Source organism: Cornus florida, unplaced genomic scaffold, assembly GCF_030987335.1.
Source record: "Cornus florida cultivar Cherokee Brave unplaced genomic scaffold, ASM3098733v1 CherokeeBrave_3.0.0_Hap2_Chr08, whole genome shotgun sequence".
Lineage (NCBI taxonomy): Eukaryota > Viridiplantae > Streptophyta > Magnoliopsida > Cornales > Cornaceae > Cornus > Cornus florida.
This window is the reverse complement of record NW_026775578.1, coordinates 36,754,682-36,776,000: the sequence shown is the minus strand read 5'-3', so window position 1 is coordinate 36,776,000 and position 21,319 is coordinate 36,754,682. Positions and strand designations below refer to the sequence as shown.

General features: G+C 34.5%; 1 protein-coding gene across 7 annotated transcripts; it reads right to left on the bottom strand.

Annotated features, from left to right (window-relative positions):
• Nucleotides 1–582: 582 nt before the first annotated feature.
• Nucleotides 583–20,362, bottom strand: LOC132271309 (uncharacterized). Of its 7 annotated transcripts, none has more exons than XM_059772646.1 (7): nt 20,183–20,362; nt 19,518–19,538; nt 19,321–19,396; nt 16,315–16,444; nt 16,132–16,224; nt 8,940–10,273; nt 5,618–5,837 (listed from the first exon to the last, which is right to left on the bottom strand). In XM_059772646.1, exons 5-6 carry the CDS (start codon nt 16,191–16,193, stop codon nt 8,941–8,943), a joined length of 1,395 nt encoding a protein of 464 aa, XP_059628629.1. In that variant the 5' UTR covers nt 16,194–16,224; nt 16,315–16,444; nt 19,321–19,396; nt 19,518–19,538; nt 20,183–20,362; the 3' UTR covers nt 5,618–5,837; nt 8,940. The 7 variants fall into 7 exon arrangements, 6 of the variants coding, with proteins under 6 accessions (XP_059628629.1, XP_059628632.1, XP_059628633.1 ...); XM_059772649.1 differs by lacking the exon at nt 19,518–19,538 and adding an exon at nt 18,776–18,910; XM_059772650.1 differs by lacking the exon at nt 20,183–20,362 and adding an exon at nt 18,776–18,910 and having other exon boundaries at nt 19,499–20,176.
• Nucleotides 20,363–21,319: the final 957 nt, after the last annotated feature.

Below are 21,319 nucleotides of genomic sequence, written 5' to 3'. Positions count from 1 at the left end.
GAGGATCCGGATTCATATTGGAAGATTTTCAATTACAATTTTTTTTTTTTTTTGGCTTTACCATCCGAGAAAAGAAAAAAAAAGGAAATAAAATGTATAACTTTCTTTGATGCAAGGAGAAAACATTTCCATGACTACACACCTTAAGCCTGGAGATCAAAACTTCCAAACAGGCCACCATTACACACTACAAAAGCAAAAGCTAAGTAGAGAAGGTCACGTTTGGTAACAATAGCTCCTCCATAAACTACTTGTGAAGATCATAGCGAAGAAGCCCAGACCTTACAAAAGAAGGAAAACCTGAAGAGTCACGACAGACCGGGATGGGAAACGAGACGGTACCACCAGATTTTTAGCCGACAACATCATCAAACCAGAGACCAAAGCTAACAGTTATTATTAAATGATGGTCAACACTACTAAGGATATGACACTAAAAGTTACTAGAAGTTGGTCCAGGATGTTAAGAGGATGTGTATAAAGTTAGATACTCTAGGTTGAATGAGAAACTTTGTTTAATATTTTGAAGAAAAATACGCAAATTAAGCAGATAATAAAACCAACACAATTACACCAATCTAATTAACTTCACATATCCCAATTATAGGAACCATCTAAAACTGGACCCTGCAGAAGCATGACAATTTGCAATTTTCAGCTTTTCTGATTTTCTTTAAAGAGGCCAAGAAAAATTTCTAAAGTTCCACAAGCAGTTGAGGTATGTTTGAAAAACCAAAAACTACCCGCGGGCTGAATGTGCAATAACGGAAGGGGAAAATGAAAATAGACACGACAGAGTAGGAGATCTTTTATATATATATATATATATATATCTTATTATACGCCAACCATCACAACTGCTCCACTCTTTACTCACTTTTAGGGGGATTTTTGACATCCTGCTCATCCTCGCGGCTTGGAGAAGGCATGTCATAGCTGATTTCAGGGTCCACAGTCTCACCGGCCAGAAGTTTAAGCAGCTTGATCTCCTCTTTCAGTGCATTTCTCATCTCTAGCATTGAAACGAAATACAAGAGCATGTTTAATAGGGCAAAAAATTTCAAATACAAAAACAAAAGCAAATCCTTGAATGAATTTGGTATTAAACAAAGTCTATATTTATCAACTAGCTGGGTAATCCCAATCATCTCATATAACTAATGCTAACAATGGTAAAGCACTCACTCGCCTGTGTTTGACTCAAGCACTTCTCCATTTTTTGACAGAGACATTCAAGCTTGTTGTTTGTAGCCTATTAATAGTTCATTCTTCTCAATCTGCAATTAGAGTTTCGTATAAGAACTTGCACTTTCCTTTCCAAATTTTCCATATAGCTTGTACTCATTCTGCTCCTTGAACTTGAGCCTTGCTTGTTCCCATCCTATCACACGATACTGGAAGAGTAAGAACAGTGTAATCATAACTCAGTGATAGTACTCTGTGAAGGTGACTATGCATATTTAGTAACATAAACTCCACAATGGACGTGCTCGAGGCTTGTAGGTGATGTACAGAGGAAAGACAAGTTCAAGATGCTTGGATGGCAGCTCCACTTTGTATGTGATGGGGTGTGTGTGCAGGAGGAATAAGAGGGCCTTTGACGGTGAGGAAGCTCCAGTTTGGGTGTTAAAGCATTTAATTTTGCATTCTCTATTTTTTTAAGTTAAAGGGCAGACTTCTAAATCTGTGGAGGAATTCATAGATTTGATAGCTCGCAAGCATAGAGAGTACAAAGAGTTTACTGTTGACTTCTTTTGTGTAGTTGTTCTTTGGTTGAGCTTCTTGAGCATTCATTAATGGAATCTCATTTAGCGGGAAAAAAAAAAAATTGTAACATAAACCTATATATTTTTACACAGATTTAGATTAACATTAGCAGCTACATAAGTAGAAAACAAATAGTGAGCCAATATCTTATTATGAATAATTCCGACAACTTCAGGAGAAAACGAGGCATTTACATATTACAGAGATGGTGCGATTTGATTCTTTACAACCTTGTAAAATTTCTAATTTTCGTTAAATGCAAATCAACATACATTTCCCTAACTACTTCGGGTCAGGTCCAGTTACATGAACCGTATGTTGACCTCCCACTGTAAGGCCATAGCCTCAATCGATCATATCTTTTCTTACTATCTCAACCAATATTAGTGTTGATTTTTCACTTCTCCAAACTAACATTACTTTCAATCTGCACCATATTACTCTTACTCATAGGTGTAGCAATTTGTTAGCCTATGATTCACATGGCTAAACAATCTTAATCGATTTTTATACATTTTCTCTTCATTAAGTATTTCCTTATGAGGATAAATAGATTTTAGGCATTCATACTTAATAATCACTATATGATTTAGATTATTATTATTACACAAATCAAAAAGGGATATGTTTTGTAAGAAAATTAGTTTAAAGTAACCATAATGCCCTTCAACTAAGTGAAAAAGACCATATTACCCTTATTATGTCATCAAATAAAAAAAAATTATTTGTTCAAAGGGACAAAATTGCCCCTCTCTCTCTCCTTTTCTCTCTCCACTCACCCACCACCAACTCCACCACCTCTACTGCCTCCTCCTTCACCACTACCACTACCACCAAACATCATCTCCCTTTATCTTTTCCAAATCATATATGTATATATATACATATATGAATTTGTTTATATACCCAACATTTAGTCTCCATATCTATCTTAAATTACTATTATTGGTGAATTAATTAAAATCGTTTGTTTTCTTCCCAAAAACTGTAGTCAGTAACCAATTTATGACTTATTTGTGACTTTGCGAGTACTCACATCCCTAATGTAAAATTTCTATTATGATTGTAATAAAAAATCAAACAATCATCATACATTTTATTCAATGGGTTTTCACACACACACACATATTACCTAAAATTCATCACCGTTAGAGAAGGAAGGGTTCGCAACAATAGTTTTGTTCTTACCTTGCTGGGGGTGAAGTTGTCGAATTCATCCTCGAGCTTCTATTGTGACTCCTCGGAGTCGGTGTCGAAGGAGAGGTGGATGGCGCCCCAGTTAGCGCCGTAGAGGACGGAGGTGGGGCGGACATGGACAAGGATCACGCCGTCCCTGGGGCGGAAGTAGTTCTTTACCACCCACTTGACGGCAAAGGCACTCTCGTCATTGAGGTCGACGACGGTGGGCTCTAGCGGCGGAAAGGGGGAATCTGGGGGAAGATGGCTGGATGTGGGCTGCCAGTAGCGGCTGAACCGGATGGTGTGATTCCGGCGGGGATTGTTGTTGTGGATTCAAAAAATTGTGTTAGTTAGTGTGAAAGAGTGTAGAGAGATAAAGCGGGGAGAGATGGTGGTGGCAGCCATGGCCGTAGGCGGAGAGAGAGAACCAGAAGGTAGGAATGAAGAAAGTGGGAATTATGGTTTTAAGGGGTAAAATTCTCATTTGACATACCAAAATATTTTGATATTTTTAACAATATAATAAATAGAGTAGTTACGTAAATTTCAGCAAAAACTGACTAAAAATTTGACAAACCTCAGGGGACATCATTGTAGTTTACCCTTCTCATTGTTATTGAACCCTAAACAGAAAAAGAGATTATATACGAACATAAGCCACAATTTGACACAACTCAAATATATATATACACACACACACACACACATATAAATGTTCTAACACTCCCCTTCAAGTTGAAGAATATATATCATATAATTCCAGTTTGGAACAAATTGCCTTCAACCGATTATAACCAAGAGCCTTAGTAAACATATTAGCTAATTGATCTTCAAACTTCACAAATGGAGTAGAAATGTTCCCGCTCAATATTTTCTCTCGAATGAAGTGACAATCAACTTCAATATGCTTGGTTCTCTCATGAAACACAGGATTAGATGCAATGTAAATAGCCGCTTGGTTATCACAAAACAATAGAATAGGAGTTTTGACTATTAACCCAAGTTCCTCAAGAAAATGTTGTAGCCATGTCAACTCACAGAAGTATGGGCAATCGCCCTGTACTCAGCTTCATTACTAGACCGTGCTACCACAGTTTGCTTTTTTACTTCTCCATGTAACAATATTCCTACCTACAAATGTGCAATAGCCTGTAGTAGATCTCTTATCTGAGGGAGAACTAACCCAGTTCAGCATTGGTGATCCACCCTAAGATGTCCATTCAGTTTATAACAACCCAAAACCTGGAGCTTGGTAAAGGTATCGGATAATCCAAAGAACCGCATTCCATTGTGGCATCCTACGAGCTCCCATGAACTGACTTACGACACTAACTGCATACGAGATATCAGGCCGAGTGATAGTAAGATAAATTAATTTCCCAACAAGATGTTGATATCTACCAGGATCATCAAATAAATCACCCACATCTAACAAAAGTTTTGTATTTGGACGACCACCTAACATATTCGTTTCTTTCATTGACACATATTTTCGTTGAGATAAGCTTATACCTTCCATGGATCTAGCAACTTCAATACCCAAGAAATACCTAAGTTTACTCGGGTCTTTAGTGTGGAACCGATTTTGCAAAAACAACTTCAACTTAAAAATGCCTTCAAGATCATCACATGTGATCACAATATCATCTACATACACCACAAGAAAAATGAAGCCAACTTTAGTGCGCTGGTGAAATACCGAATGGTCCGTCTGGCATATACTAAGACCAAATTCCAATGCTGCCACAAAAAACTTTTTAAACCAAGCCCGTGGAGATTGTTTCAATCCATATAAGGCTTTCTTAAGGCGACAAATAGTGTGACAATACTCCACCTGAGCAACAAACCCAGGTGGTTTCTACATATAAACTTCTTCAACCAAGTCACCATGTAAGAAGGCATTTTTCACTTATAATTGAAACATCGGCCAGTTGCAATTGGCAGCAATGGAAATAAGGACCCGAATAAAAGAAATCTTAGCAACAGGGGAAAACGTCACATCATAATCAACACCATAAGTCCGGGTGTACTCTTTTGCAACAAGTCGAGCCTTCAACCTCTCAATAGAACCATCATGGAGGTATTTCACAGTGTAGACCCATTTACAACCAACCAGTTTGCAACCAGGAGTTGAACGAACAAGATCCCAAGTTCCATTATGATGAAGGGCATCCATTTCATCTATCATGGCTTTTCGCCAACTTGGATGAGAAAAAGCATCCTGCAAAGTCTTGGGAACAAGAGTAGCAGACAATTTGGATAAAAAACAAGAGAGAGGGTGAAACATGATTATATGAGACAAAGTTAGAAATGTGCTGTGCAGTAACACAAGAGCGAATACCTTTATGTAAGGCAATAGGAAGATCATCAGCTGAAGGAGGAACCTCAATAGAAGTAGACAATTGGGAGGATGCTTCCTACGTTCGTCGACTATGCACTTGAAGTGGTTGTGGTTTGACAGACTCAGACGAAGTAGACACAACAGGCAACGAAAGCAACAAATCAATATTTAAAGACGAACCATGTGCAGAGAAGCTGTAATACCCCCTAATTTCGGAACACGGGTTGATCAAGTCCGCGCACAAAATCAGGGGATATCAAACCAATTAAAGTATTTAAACAAGCACGGATTACAAAATGAAATAAAGAATAAAATAAAACGCTGAAGAAATCCAATTAATAGTAAATCCATTAATAACTTCCAAATGGTTACAACTCGGGAATCCCGTAACTCAAGGACCCCTTAACCAAAAGTTACTATTTAGAATTTCAACCAATTAAGTACTAAGATCAACTGAAACAAAACTAATATCCTACTTTTAAGTAAATATAAGGAATGGATAAGTCCTCCAGCTGCGGATCCTCAACCTTGAGACTTGACCTTCTACAACCTGAAAAATAAATCGCGGGTTAAACCCTACGAGCAAGTTCTCTCTACCAAGCCTCTGAAAACCAATAAACAGATCATCTTTACCAAAACCATCCCTAATTAAGCTTTAACTTTAATATACGATGCTACAAATATATATAAATACTTATATATATAGTGCAAGAATCCTACCAGTTAATAGGGCATTAAATTGTCAAAACCACTCACCAATAATTAATTATTAGTCATACCTAGACCAAGCCCCCCCTTTTATAATTTTCTCATAAAGTAAACCCCACTCACCTTAACTCCATCCTAAACAGTAATTTAGTCATCTACACATATAGCAATTTAAATATGCACCGGCAAATCAACCATACCATTTATAAATATATTTATTTATATACTAGCAATTCAACCATGCTTCCTTCAATATATTTACTTTTACAATTAATTAGCAATTCAACCATGCTTCCCATATATGAAATTTATTCATAACCAATAAGGCAGTATATCAAAGCCTTTGGCAACTCATCCATGCCTACAATTCAACCATGTATTAATTTTAAACTTAACTCTAGGTATAATTATACATAGACTTCACATGCATATAATAAGCATGTCCTTAATTTAATAACCGTGTATCTATTACGATTTTAAACCAACCATACCATACACGAATCAAGTCATACCAAACAAGATTTATAATATTTAATAATCTTAAATAATATATATATACACATATATTTTGTAATGTATATATATGTGTGTATCATACATTCCATACCAATCGTTGACTATTTAAAATCATATCTACATATATATACACATATGTACACCTCCTTTCATTGCAAAAATATTTAATTAATTATATTTATACCACTAAATGCTACTAGGTATCTTAGTAACACTCTGAGGCTCTCAAAATATCAAGAACACACCCTCTAATGATTAATTTTAACCCTAACAAGCTTAAGATAAATACTGGAACTTCACCGGAGTCTCAAGCAACTTTCCAGGACCTCACACGCATCCCCACGCGCCTTCACGCGCCACCACATACCCCTAGACTACTCCCACGCGCCTTCACGCGCTTCCCCTTACCGGCAGGCGCGTCCACGCGCCTGCACGCGCCCTCAAGCGCCGGTTACACTCTCAGCACGTGTGTGGCTTGTCCCTATTGGTTGCCCTTCTGCGTTCTGGTGCACTCGCTCGCACCAGATCATTTTTAGTTGGCTGGACCATATCTATGGTCCAGATGCTAACGTGTACCAGCCCATCATGTGCCGCGAAGCACTGAATCAACCGCCCTTCCATCAACTCCTCTCAGCCACTGGATTAGTTTTCACACAACCTTATAATATGCCGTACACACTGGATTCACCTCCCTTAGATCGAGCAGCATCCATGGTGCTGATCTGCGGCTCACCATACTACCATGGACCGCGACACACTGAATTTTACGCCTTTGATGATGCACCGATTTGCAAATCCAACCCCAGTATGTTGTTTATACTACAAATATTTATATATATATAACAGTATATAATAAAACAATTTCTAAAATAACATTCAAAATATAAATTAATTCTAGAAAATTTCCAGAAAATCCTAGAAAAATCCCAAAAGCTTTATTTATTATTTTGGGCATAATTAAACATATATAATTAAATTAAGATCTATTTAATTTAATTCATCATACCACACAAGGTTAAAGCAAACTATAAAAAATTTCAGAAATAAAATTTAATTAACCTAACCCCATATACAATATTTAAATATTCAGAACAATTCATACATATATTCACATGCTTAAATTTCTAATTTTGTAAAGAATAAACATGCTGATCTACACTGATTAACAATTTGATTTAATAAGTTAAAATTAAAATTTCGATAATTAAGGTGATAAGCTTATGAGTTCTAAGAGGAGAAGTAGAGAAGAACTCGCCTTTTCTTTTCCAAATCCGGTCTCCTCTTACGTTCTTTGATCCGGCCTCGTCTTCGTTAGCCCTTCTTCTTCTCTCCCTAATTCTCTTATTTTTCTAACGTGGAAAAACTCCTAACCCTAGAGTCTTATGTGTCTATTTATATACATACAAAAACTAAATCCTTTTCCCATTAGGATTATCATATAAAATAAATAATATTTATCTTTTAAATAATATATATACATACATATATTTTACTATAAACATATATATATTACCTTCCATATATAACCATTAGTTAAATAAATTATATATACCTATATATATCAATATATAATTATATTGACATATATACCCCTCCACATGATTTAATAATGAATTAATATACACATGTAATTATATAGGTATAATTATGCAAAGATAATTATTAAATATCCTCACAACCACGGGCCTTTACCAATTAACCCAACAAGGCTTCCTTCAAGCCCAATACCACATCCGTTGATTCAAATTCCTTTAATCCCAATACAAATAACTTAAATACCTAAAATAATGAAATTAAATTTAATAGCTACCAATAATTAACAATAAAGGTACACCAACACAAAATCACGCAAATCAAATAAACACTTCACTAACTAGCATTCCACAAATCAAACACCGTATAAATTTAACAAATAAAATTACAAAATATATAATTTAATTAAAACAATACAATTTACCTACGCACTTAATTAAATAAAACAAATCACAACTATCAAGCACCTAATTAAATAAAACAAATCACTTAAAAATAATAATAATAATATAAAATAAATTAATTTAATTAAGAAATCCTTTTTACAATATCGGGGTATTACATTCTTCCCCCCTAATAAAAGGAATTTCGTCCTCGGAATTCACGAATCCATGAAATGAAATTTTGATTATTTGTCCCAAACTTTCATTTTCCCTTATTCCACTGTTTGCCATGTAAGATATTTAATACGTAAATATCTATAATAAAATGCTCACAATTGTGTAAATTACTTAAACACTTAGTGGTGTAATATACTAACAGTCAATGATTTGTATATATATGTATAAATATATATCACCATCATAAGCCAAAACCATCCAGATACTAATGAACATGATGCACTTATATCTACTAAGTCATTTCTACATCTACCTTGAAATAAAAAAAAACATACCTCAATTCTTCTGAGGTACCCATGCATTGCAAGGTGTGGCATTGTACACCATACCCTGATGCAACTGCTGTATAGGCTGTCCCTGCGGTGGCGGTGGTGCTGGTAAGGCCGGAAATGTCTGAGCCTGCACACGTGGAATCTGTGGAGTAGGTAATGGTTGCCACTGTCCCTGTTGCCCATGCTGGTTCTGAGCCAACCCAGGACACCGTTTGGCTGAATGCCCATAATCTCCACACTTATAGCAATGACCCCTAAATATACTTGACTGCCCCTCCTGGTGATTACCCTGTAGCTGTCCCTGTCCAGTCTGAGGTGCTCCAGTCTGCGGAGTGGGAACTCCCTCTCTCTGAACTTCTGAATTACCCTTGTGCCTCTTCCAAGGCTGCTGGCCCTGGAACCTGCCCTTATCATTCTGTCGGTTCCCATTATCATTCACTTTCTCAGCTGGCTGATTAGCAAAGTCTTTGCCACCCCGCTTCTCAGCCCTAGTCTGTCTGAAATCCTCATTCAGCTGATAAAGCTGCAAAGCTGCGTCCACCACTTGAGCATAAGTAGTGTAGGCTGGACTACCAGTAATAGCTCTCTTGATAGACCACATCAGTCCATTGACAAAACTGTTGCGCTTCTTCTCCTCTGTATCCACCTCCTCCGGTGCAAAGAGAGATAAGCGTGTGAACTGCTGTTCATACTCCGCCACTGTCATGTTCCCTTGCTGCAAATTAAGAAACTCAGTCTTCATGGCTGCCCTAACTGCATAAGGGAAATACTTTTCTTCAAAGCGTGCACTGAACTCATCATAAGTCAATGCCATCCTCTCCTCTATGGTGGTAACTGACTCCCACCACTGCAGTGCATCCCCAACTAGCTTGAAGGTAGCAAGCATCTGCTTCTGAACCTCCGTGCACTGAACCAAGCGAAGATGTCGCTCAATGTCCTGTTTCCACTGGTGAGCTGCTCTCGCATCCGTGGAGCCCGTGAACTCAGGTGGACTCCCTTTTGTGAAGGAACTCCTGGCCTTCTCCCAAGTATCAGTCTGAACAACCGGTGCTGGTAACGGTGCCGGCTGTACCTGAGGCTGATTCCGAAGTACAGCTGCTACCCCAGCTTCTATAGCCCGAGCAATGAGGTCATTGATGTGAGGAGGATACTCTGGATCCCTGCCCTGAGCCGGAGCCTGAACTTCCTCTTGCTCCTCCTGAAGCTGACCCTCATCCTGAAACTCAAGTCGTTGCTGCTCTTCCTCCATTTGCTGACGTTGCAGGTGTTCTTGCTGCCTACGTGCAGCTCTCCTCTGTCGACGGTTCAGATTCTGTCCTCTTCCAGTGTTAACCATGCTGTTAACATAGAACGACAGACATCAGTACGATTTTAACGGACCGTAAAGGAATACAATGTATCCTAAACTTAAGCTCTAATGAAACGAGTACACAAAGCGGAATTCACATAACGAAAGACACCCTAGGGACACTTGAACCTGGAGTGCTCTGATACCAACTGTAATACCCCCTAATTTCGGAACACGGGTTGATCAAGTCCGCGCACAAAATCAGGGGATATCAAACCAATTAAAGTATTTAAACAAGCACGGATTACAAAATGAAATAAAGAATAAAATAAAACGCTGAAGAAATCCAATTAATAGTAAATCCATTAATAACTTCCAAATGGTTACAACTCGGGAATCCCGTAACTCAAGGACCCCTTAACCAAAAGTTACTATTTAGAATTTCAACCAATTAAGTACTAAGATCAACTGAAACAAAACTAATATCCTACTTTTAAGTAAATATAAGGAATGGATAAGTCCTCCAGCTGCGGATCCTCAACCTTGAGACTTGACCTTCTACAACCTGAAAAATAAATCGCGGGTTAAACCCTACGAGCAAGTTCTCTCTACCAAGCCTCTGAAAACCAATAAACAGATCATCTTTACCAAAACCATCCCTAATTAAGCTTTAACTTTAATATACGATGCTACAAATATATATAAATACTTATATATATAGTGCAAGAATCCTACCAGTTAATAGGGCATTAAATTGTCAAAACCACTCACCAATAATTAATTATTAGTCATACCTAGACCAAGCCCCCCCTTTTATAATTTTCTCATAAAGTAAACCCCACTCACCTTAACTCCATCCTAAACAGTAATTTAGTCATCTACACATATAGCAATTTAAATATGCACCGGCAAATCAACCATACCATTTATAAATATATTTATTTATATACTAGCAATTCAACCATGCTTCCTTCAATATATTTACTTTTACAATTAATTAGCAATTCAACCATGCTTCCCATATATGAAATTTATTCATAACCAATAAGGCAGTATATCAAAGCCTTTGGCAACTCATCCATGCCTACAATTCAACCATGTATTAATTTTAAACTTAACTCTAGGTATAATTATACATAGACTTCACATGCATATAATAAGCATGTCCTTAATTTAATAACCGTGTATCTATTACGATTTTAAACCAACCATACCATACACGAATCAAGTCATACCAAACAAGATTTATAATATTTAATAATCTTAAATAATATATATATACACATATATTTTGTAATGTATATATATGTTTGTATCATACATTCCATACCAATCGTTGACTATTTAAAATCATATCTACATATATATACACATATGTACACCTCCTTTCATTGCAAAAATATTTAATTAATTATATTTATACCACTAAATGCTACTAGGTATCTTAGTAACACTCTGAGGCTCTCAAAATATCAAGAACACACCCTCTAATGATTAATTTTAACCCTAACAAGCTTAAGATAAATACTGGAACTTCACCGGAGTCTCAAGCAACTTTCCAGGACCTCACACGCATCCCCACGCGCCTTCACGCGCCACCACATACCCCTAGACTACTCCCACGCGCCTTCACGCGCTTCCCCTTACCGGCAGGCGCGTCCACGCGCCTGCACGCGCCCTCACGCGCCGGTTACCCTCTCAGCACGTGTGTGGCTTGTCCCTATTGGTTGCCCTTCTGCGTTCTAGTGCACTCGCTCGCACCAGATCATTTTTAGTTGGCTGGACCATATCTATGGTCCAGATGCTAACGTGTACCAGCCCATCATGTGCCGCGAAACACTGAATCAACCGCCCTTCCATCAACTCCTCTCAGCCACTGGATTAGTTTTCACACAACCTTATAATATGCCGTACACACTGGATTCACCTCCCTTAGATCGAGCAGCATCCATGGTGCTGATCTGCGGCTCACCATACTACCATGGACCGCGACACACTGGATTTTACGCCTTTGATGATGCACCGATTTGCAAATCCAACCCCAGTATGTTGTTTATACTACAAATATTTATATATATATAACAGTATATAATAAAACAATTTCTAAAATAACATTCAAAATATAAATTAATTCTAGAAAATTTCCAGAAAATCCTAGAAAAATCCCAAAAGCTTTATTTGTTATTTTGGGCATAATTAAACATATATAATTAAATTAAGATCTATTTAATTTAATTCATCATACCACACAAGGTTAAAGCAAACTATAAAAAATTTCAGAAATAAAATTTAATTAACCTAACCCCACATACAATATTTAAATATTCAGAACAATTCATACATATATTCACATGCTTAAATTTCTAATTTTGTAAAGAATAAACATGCTGATCTACACTGATTAACAATTTGATTTAATAAGTTAAAATTAAAATTTCGATAATTAAGGTGATAAGCTTATGAGTTCTAAGAGGAGAAGTAGAGAAGAACTCGCCTTTTCTTTTCCAAATCCGGTCTCCTCTTACGTTCTTTGATCCGGCCTCCTCTTCGTTAGCCCTTCTTCTTCTCTCTCTAATTCTCTTATTTTTCTAACGTGGAAAAACTCCTAACCCTAGAGTCTTATGTGTCTATTTATATACATACAAAAACTAAATCCTTTTCCCATTAGGATTATCATATAAAATAAATAATATTTATCTTTTAAATAATATATATACATACATATATTTTACTATAAACATATATATATTACCTTCCATATATAACCATTAGTTAAATAAATTATATATACCTATATATATCAATATATAATTATATTGACATATATACCCCTCCACATGATTTAATAATGAATTAATATACACATGTAATTATATAGGTATAATTATGCAAAGATAATTATTAAATATCCTCACAACCACGGGCCTTTACCAATTAACCCAACAAGGCTTCCTTCAAGCCCAATACCACATCCGTTGGTTCAACTTCCTTTAATCCCAATACAAATAACTTAAATACCTAAATTAATGAAATTAAATTTAATAGCTACCAATAATTAACAATAAAGGTACACCAACACAAAATCACGCAAATCAAATAAACACTTCACTAACTAGCATTCCACAAATCAAACACCGTATAAATTTAACAAATAAAATTACAAAATATATAATTTAATTAAAACAATACAATTTACCTACGCACTTAATTAAATAAAACAAATCACAACTATCAAGCACCTAATTAAATAAAACAAATCACTTAAAAATAATAATAATAATATAAAATAAATTAATTTAATTAAGAAATCCTTTTTACAATATCGGGGTATTACAGAAGCAAGAAGTGTCCTAAAAAAAGGTAACATCCATACACACAAAAGCACTACGAGTGCTGGGATCCTAACATTTATAACCCTTTCGAGTTCAAGAAATAAAGACACATTTAATGGCATGAGGAGACAATTTATCGGTGCCAGGACGTAATATATGAGCAAAGCACACACAACCAAAAACACAAGGAGTCAATGCAAATAACGGACGAGTAGGAAAAACAATAGAATAAAGACATTTCCAGTTAAGAACGGAAGATGACATACGATTAATTAAGTAGCAAGCAGTTAAATCAGCATCTCCCCAAACGGCACTGGGAAGATGCATATGTATCATTAAAGTTCGAGTTATTTCAATTAAAAGTCTATTTTTTCGTTTTGCAACGCCATTTTGTTGAGGAGTTAAAGAACAAGAAGTTTGGTACAAAATACCACGAGAGTTACAAAATTCAGAGATAGCACCTTTGACATATTCCATTGCATTATTAGATTGTAAGGTTTGTATAGCATAACAAAACTGGACTTCAATATCTTTAAAAAATGATTAAAATATAGAAAAAAAAGTTCAGAATGATCTTTCATTAAAAACATCCAAGTCATCCTAGAATAGCATCAACAAAGATAACAAAATATGAAAAACCTAAGAGGAAATTGAGATAACTTCAATTTCCTGTACTAAATCTTTTGTTTATTATAAAATATTTTCAAATATTTGCATTGCACGTGTTGTACTTATTAGTATATATATATATTACATAATTTTATATTTCATAACCATCCTGCGTTTTGGGCGTCAAGCCTAATTTACTATTTAACTGAAATGAAAATTTTGTACTTAAATTAGGTGATTAATTATAATTAATAAATCAATTTTGGTAACAAAAACATATTTCATAACTGTTCAATTAAATGATACCTACCAAAAATAGCTTATTTTAAATCATTTGACAAAATAATTGCAGTCAACTATATTGTTTTAAATCACTTGCCAAAAAATTGAAATGAGATATAGATGTGCCTGATATTTAAATAAGTTTTAAAGTCAAATTCTATGAATTACCAAAATTATGAGACAAAATTTGACATTTTATTTAATTTAGATATAATTATATATTCCGTGACCTAAAAATTAAGGCAATAGTAACAAATATAAGTAAACAGATTTCCAAATGCTAAGCCCTCAAAGAAGGTGCAAATTAAATGGGTGACTAAGATCAAATCTGATAGGCTTACTCGATTTACGTGTCTTTATTTGATTGGTTTGTTATCAATATATTGATAACGAAGTGTTTTTTAATACAGATCAGAAAATATATTACTGAAAATGAAAAAAGTCATTTATAAACATAGAAAATACACATAATGGCTTGGCTAGTGTGAATGCATGCAAATCAAACTCTAAATCATAAAGAACTTTCCCCCAAAAAGGGTAACTTCGAAAACTTGACTTTCCTTCTCAAAATAAAAAGTTCCTCATAAAGATTTCATACCTACATTTATAAGGGTGTGTCTGTATAAATTATATATATTCACATACAAATTCCCTCACTCCTAGTCCTAGCTGGGTGCCCCTGTATTCACCTTCCAATCTTTGTTTCACAAACTCTTACCTCTCTGTGGAAGTTGCTCTCTTTCTTGTGCCTTTTCTTAGCGACAAAATTTGTACCAATGTCAAGCCCAATAGAGAAGAGCAATGGAAAAGTGGAAAAGGTCGAAGAGAAGGAGGTGAGTGAGAAGATTGAAGATGCAGGAGACTCTGTTTGTTTATTGTACAAGAACTGGCAGGAGAGTGGCGGTACTCTGAGTTGGGAAGAGTGGTTGTGGCTTTGTTCTTGGGGTTTCAATGAGAAGCAAATAATGGGGTATCCTTACTTGGTTGGAGAGCTCTGGAGTGGTGGAAGTTATGATGATGATGAAGAGATTGTTTGGGTAGATGATGTATGGAATTTGAAGGACATTAAAGAAATCCCAAATTAACCCCTCAGAAAACTAAATGCCTTATTTTGTAAGGTTCTGAGTCCATCGATAGATAAATCTTTCAAAAAAAAATTTATTTATTATGAGTTCTATATTTGATTCAAGCTTAAAAGTAAGCATTTTGTATACCTTATTCAGTCTCCTGTTGTTTTATCATCAGCCATTTTGCTAGCCGCATATGTGAAACTGAACTAAGTTCAAGAGTACAATTCAAATGAAAAGTTAGAGTTGAATTCAAATGAAAAGTTTCCTCGTTATTATCATTTAGGGGCAATACTGTAGAGACGGAACAGAAGATAATGGAAGGGGAAAATGAAAATAGACACATTAGTGTAAGAGATCTTTGTCAGAGAGGTTGAGAAGAACTGGAGGTCCATTTGTCAATGGTGGTTTCCCTTGGGTAAGTTAAAACTCATTTCCAACTTAATTGCAGCAGTGAGAAAGTAAATTTTTTTTTATTTTAATGATGTCTTAAAGCCATATATATATATTTCATTTATGCAAATAAGTCATTGTAATGCATCTATCAACTAGTTGGGTAATCCCAATAATCTCATGATAAATAATACAACTGAATCTAACAATTGTAATGCACTCACCCGTTGTTCGACTCAAACTCTTCTTCCATTTCTTGAGTCTTGACAAAGACATTTAAGCTCATTGTTTGTATGCATTAGTTCATTTTTCTCAATCTGCAATTAGCGTTTCACATAAGAAAAAGATTATCACAATCTAGCTTGAAATTCATTTACAAAAATCACTAACAATGGTTGGTAATTTACCATAATAGTAGCAAATTCTACATTAAGTTTGTTTGCTTCCTCCTGGAGAGCTTGCATTGTCCTTTCCAACTTTTCCATATAGCTTGCACTCATTCTGCCCCTTGAACTTGAGCCCTTGCTCGTTCCCATCCTATCACATGATACTGGGAGAGTAAGTGCAGTGAAATTATAAAATCATAACCTATAGATGGTACTCTATGAAGGTGACTATGCATATTTAGTAATATAAAGTATAAACTCCACAATGGGTATGCTTGAGGCTTGGAGGGATATAAAACGGGAAGACAAGTTTGACAAGCTTGGAGGGTCAGCTCCTCTTTGTATGTGATGGGGGGTGTGGAGCCGGAGGAAAAAGAGGGCCTACAATGGTGTGGAAGCTCTAGTTTGGGTGTTAAAGCATTTAATTTTGTGTTCCTTATTTTTTCGGATTAAGGGCAGACTTCTAAATCTGTGGAGGAATTGGTAGATTTTCTGGATAGCTTGCGAGTGTAAAGAGTTTACAGTTGACTTCTTTTGTGTAGTTGTTCTTTGGTTGAGCTTCCCTTCAAGAGCTCTTTAATGAAATCTTATTTAGCAAAAAAAGAAAAAAAAAAAAAAAAAATTGTAAAATAAACCTATATATTTTTATACGGATTTAGATTAACATTAGAAGCTGCATAAGTAGAAAACAAATAGCCACATATTTGAATTTAAAAAATAAATAAATTAATTAAGGGACATGTCCACATGCATACAAATTTAAGGACTGCTACATTGTAATTGTCAAGAACATAAAAAGTCTTCTTTTACAACCTTGTCCACAGGGGCGGAGCCAAGGGGGGCGGGCGGGGGCCATGGCCCCCTAGATTTTTGAAATTTTTTATTAGTATAGGCTAATATATATATATATATATATATATATATATACATATGTATATGTATATATATATATATGTATATCTATATATATATAAGTCTATACTTTTAACTATGTAGGTCTATACTGGCCCCCCAAAAAAGGAAAAAAAAAAAATTAATTGGCCTCTAACCAAACACGTTTTCGTTTCTTTTGGTCGATTGGTCCCAACGCTTTTTAACTTTTTATTTTCCTTTTTCGTAACTTCCATTTCTTTTGGTCCACTTTTTGAGTTTTTATTTTCTTGTTTTTGGTGATTTTCTCTCTCCTTGGCTCTCACACTTTTTTGGCCATTCTCTATTCTCTCTGTTATCTTTCATTTTTGTTCTTCTGATCTAGAATTGTGAGCGCAGTTCGGTATGAGATTATATATATCAATTTTTACTCTTTCATTTATTTTTCGTTTCCAGATCTATCGATTTTGTGATTATTTTGCCTTTTATTCTCCTATCAATAAACACGAGCATTGCATCGCACCGGATTGAGGTATGATGTTTATCTCCATTTCTCAGTATATCAATTTTCGATATTAATTTCTTAAAAATATATATATCAATTTTACTCTTTCATTTTGTTTTCTGTGTTCCGATATATAGATATTGAGTTTTTTTTTTCAGTGAATCTCAAGAATCACACCGGACTGAGATACTCGGAATGATGTTTCTTTTCGTTTTTCAGTCTATCAAACTTCAATATTAATTTCCTAAAAAATAGATTAATTTTCACTCTTTTAATTTCTTTTTCATTTTTACATCTATCAATTTCCAGCTTGTGTTTGCATAAAATGGTGAAAGTTAATGATAAAATAAAAAATTATAAAAGTAAAGTCACCTATAATGGAATGAATCAAATGCTGGAGAATTAAAAAATGGTGAGGGTGGACTCCATGAAAGGAAAGTACACCACTGAATGTATTAAAATATATATATATACCGCTACATTGAAAGAAAAGAAACGAAAGGGTTCACCACTAAAGTGAGTTCTTATCACACATGCAATTGCGATTGTTAGGAAAGTTTAATAAATATTGTTAGGAAAAAAAATATGAATAGTAAATTATTTTTGGCGCAAATTAGTCTTATAGGATTCTTCTTATAAGTTTGGCCCCCCCCTCCCATGGAATCTTGGCTCCACCCCTGCTTGTCCAGAACTTCACTATCAGAATTTCTAAAAGCTATGGGGAATTTATCTATATTTATAAGTATTTGAACCTACCTTGATATTCATAAGATTATGCATGACTATCAATCTCAATACTAGCAATCACCAATCTTTTTATCCCAATTATTGTACTTGTAGTTGTGACCTTTATATCACTAGAATCAATCAAATGAGCTTAAGGACTATGCAATGGTAGTAACGTGCCTTTATATCACTAGAATCAATCAAATGAGCATAGACTATGCAATGGTAGTAACGTGCCCACCAACAAGTCAGCCACTAGTCATACCATGTTCAAGATTCATGTTGCCCTTGATTCTCAATCTAGAAATTATAATTTTTTTTATAAATAAAAATATTCTCAGTCCAGAAATTATCATATGTGCTCTCTTGCAACATGCTTACTAGTTGATGTTATCGCTGTTCTTGATCATCAATTGTTGTTCGAAGACCTTAAATTACATTGGCTTTTTTGGTGAAGCAAACTTTTCATGATATTATGGAGTAATGGCCGCAACCATTAGTCATCATATGGAGTAGCTACAAAAACAAGAAAAACATATTGAAAAATAAGATAAAAAGAAAGTATTTCTTTTTCTGAAAAACAAAATGGAATTTGAAAATTGAGTTTTGAAGCAGTAAAGCGTGTTTTTAGTCACTTTGTGGCACCATTAGAACATTGAGATGGAGAACATTAAAAAAAAAAAATTGTTGCCAGCTTGGAACAAAAGTATTTATTTATGTACAGGTGCACTTATCGCCTAAAAGAAATAGCTCAAATAAGCATGCACTAAAAAGCTGCGCCAAAAATTCACAGGAACAAATTTGACTACAAACTAATTGCCATCCAATCTCTTATTCGATATACCTTATGCGAAGTAGTTAAATTTCAACATATATCAAACATTAATAAAATCTCTAACAAGCAACAGAAACATTGGCAAGCTAACCTTTCTCGACTTCACCACGCTCCTCAGCCATGACAAGGAATTCCTTTCCGTTCTTTCTCATATCATGGGACACATCCTGAAGCGATATAGCATTAAAATTATTAGTTTCAGCTTGATTCCTTTAAAAAAAAAAAAAACTCAAGATTGTGCACAATGTCATAACAGAAGAGGATGGCACCGCGAGTTAATGTAATTACATCGTGCTCTGCAGCTTCAATCTAGTTGCCCAGTCCACATTCGGATTCCCAACAAAAAAGAAGTTAAAGAACTTATCCTCCACATGATTGCAGAATGCAATAAATGAAGATTTAAAAATAACATCTGAACAGAAGGCAAATTACAAATAACATTTTTCCCCCTAAAAACGAAGACATCAAAGTTAACTAAAAAAACAATTACAAGGGAAAAAAATATTCAATAAAAGGTTTGTCAAAAAAAAAAAATCTGTAAATGCATGAAAAATAATCGAGGCATCCGAATCAGGGGGAAAAAACCCTAGCTCGTATGAATCAAGGAAATTAATGAAGTTCAACACAAGAAATCACAATAAAAATGTATGAAAATATAAAAAGTGAACAGATTCAATAAGACAAACATGTTACCGGAAGATTACGGATGAAAAATCCCGCTAAAAGACAGGAAACCATCAAAACTCTAATATTATATTTGGGAGCATCAAATGGTGCCTTAGATTTGAAATTGGAGAAAATTTAATTTCCAATCCCAAATCCACGAAGCCGGTTCGTTGCCCCAAGCATAGCATAAGCTTAATTGATGAGAATTCATCAATTTGACAATTTTTTTCAAGTAGAACAAACACAACGCAAAACATTGAAGAGTATGCATGACATGAGAGAAGTACCTGAGAGAACTCAGACATATATATATATATATATATATATATATATATATATCCCGCAATAGCTTTAGGATCTCATCTCTTTCATCTCCACAAGCACAACTCTCTCTCCCAGTAGCTGCGTCTATGCACTCTTTCCCGCAGAAAGGGAATAAATTCCTTTGGGATGGATACAGTTCTCGGTACTTCTCTCACTTTTCGGAGTTAATTATTACCCTAATTTATATTATAAATAAATAAATAATAAAAATACATAATTTAATTAATAAGAGGTATGTTGTTAATTAATTGATTAATTTCTCACCTCATTATGACCAGTAAATGAATAAAACTATCTTTGTCCTTTCATTCGTAGAAAGAGATTAAAAAAACTGTTAGAATAATTAAGTCATTTTACATATGAATTAAAATCAAAAGAATAATATTATCCGACACAATTAAAAAGTGACTTTTAAAATGTAAGTAAAATGCATTTCAAAATCTGAGTTAAAATTAAAATCAAAATATTTATTTATATGAGATTTGCCCTAATTTAAAAGAGTGTTAGTGTAATTTTTCTTAATTAATTTTTTTTTGATAAGTGTAATTTTTCTTAATTAATAAATAAAAAAACTTTTTCTCTTTTTATTAACAAATTTATCTTTTTACTACTTATAATATATCTCTACATATACTATTATTAAAAATACAAGAAATAAAATTAAAATTTTTTAAAATAACAACTAAAATAAAATATCAATTACTAATTTAATTGAATTTCTTTAAATTCTTATTTGTTTGGAATTCCTATATTAAAATTCTTAAATTAATAGAATTTTATATATATCAACTATATTCCTATATGAAAATTATATTAAAATTCCTAAATTAATAGCCTCTTATATCATCTATACTCCTAATAATTCTATATGAATTATAATTCTAAACTCTTTCAACTACTAATTAAATAATTAACTTACAAGTCTGGCGTATAATTTGCTTCAGACTCTTTCTCTGCTTGTCGCCTGGCTCGGCCACCTCCTCCCAGGTATGTTCACCTCTTCTTTTTTTCTCTTGTTTTTAATACTCTCTCTCCTCTCTTTTCTTGATTTTTGGTGTCCGCCTTGGTAACTCTTTTTCAAGGGTTGGAATCGCAAATAT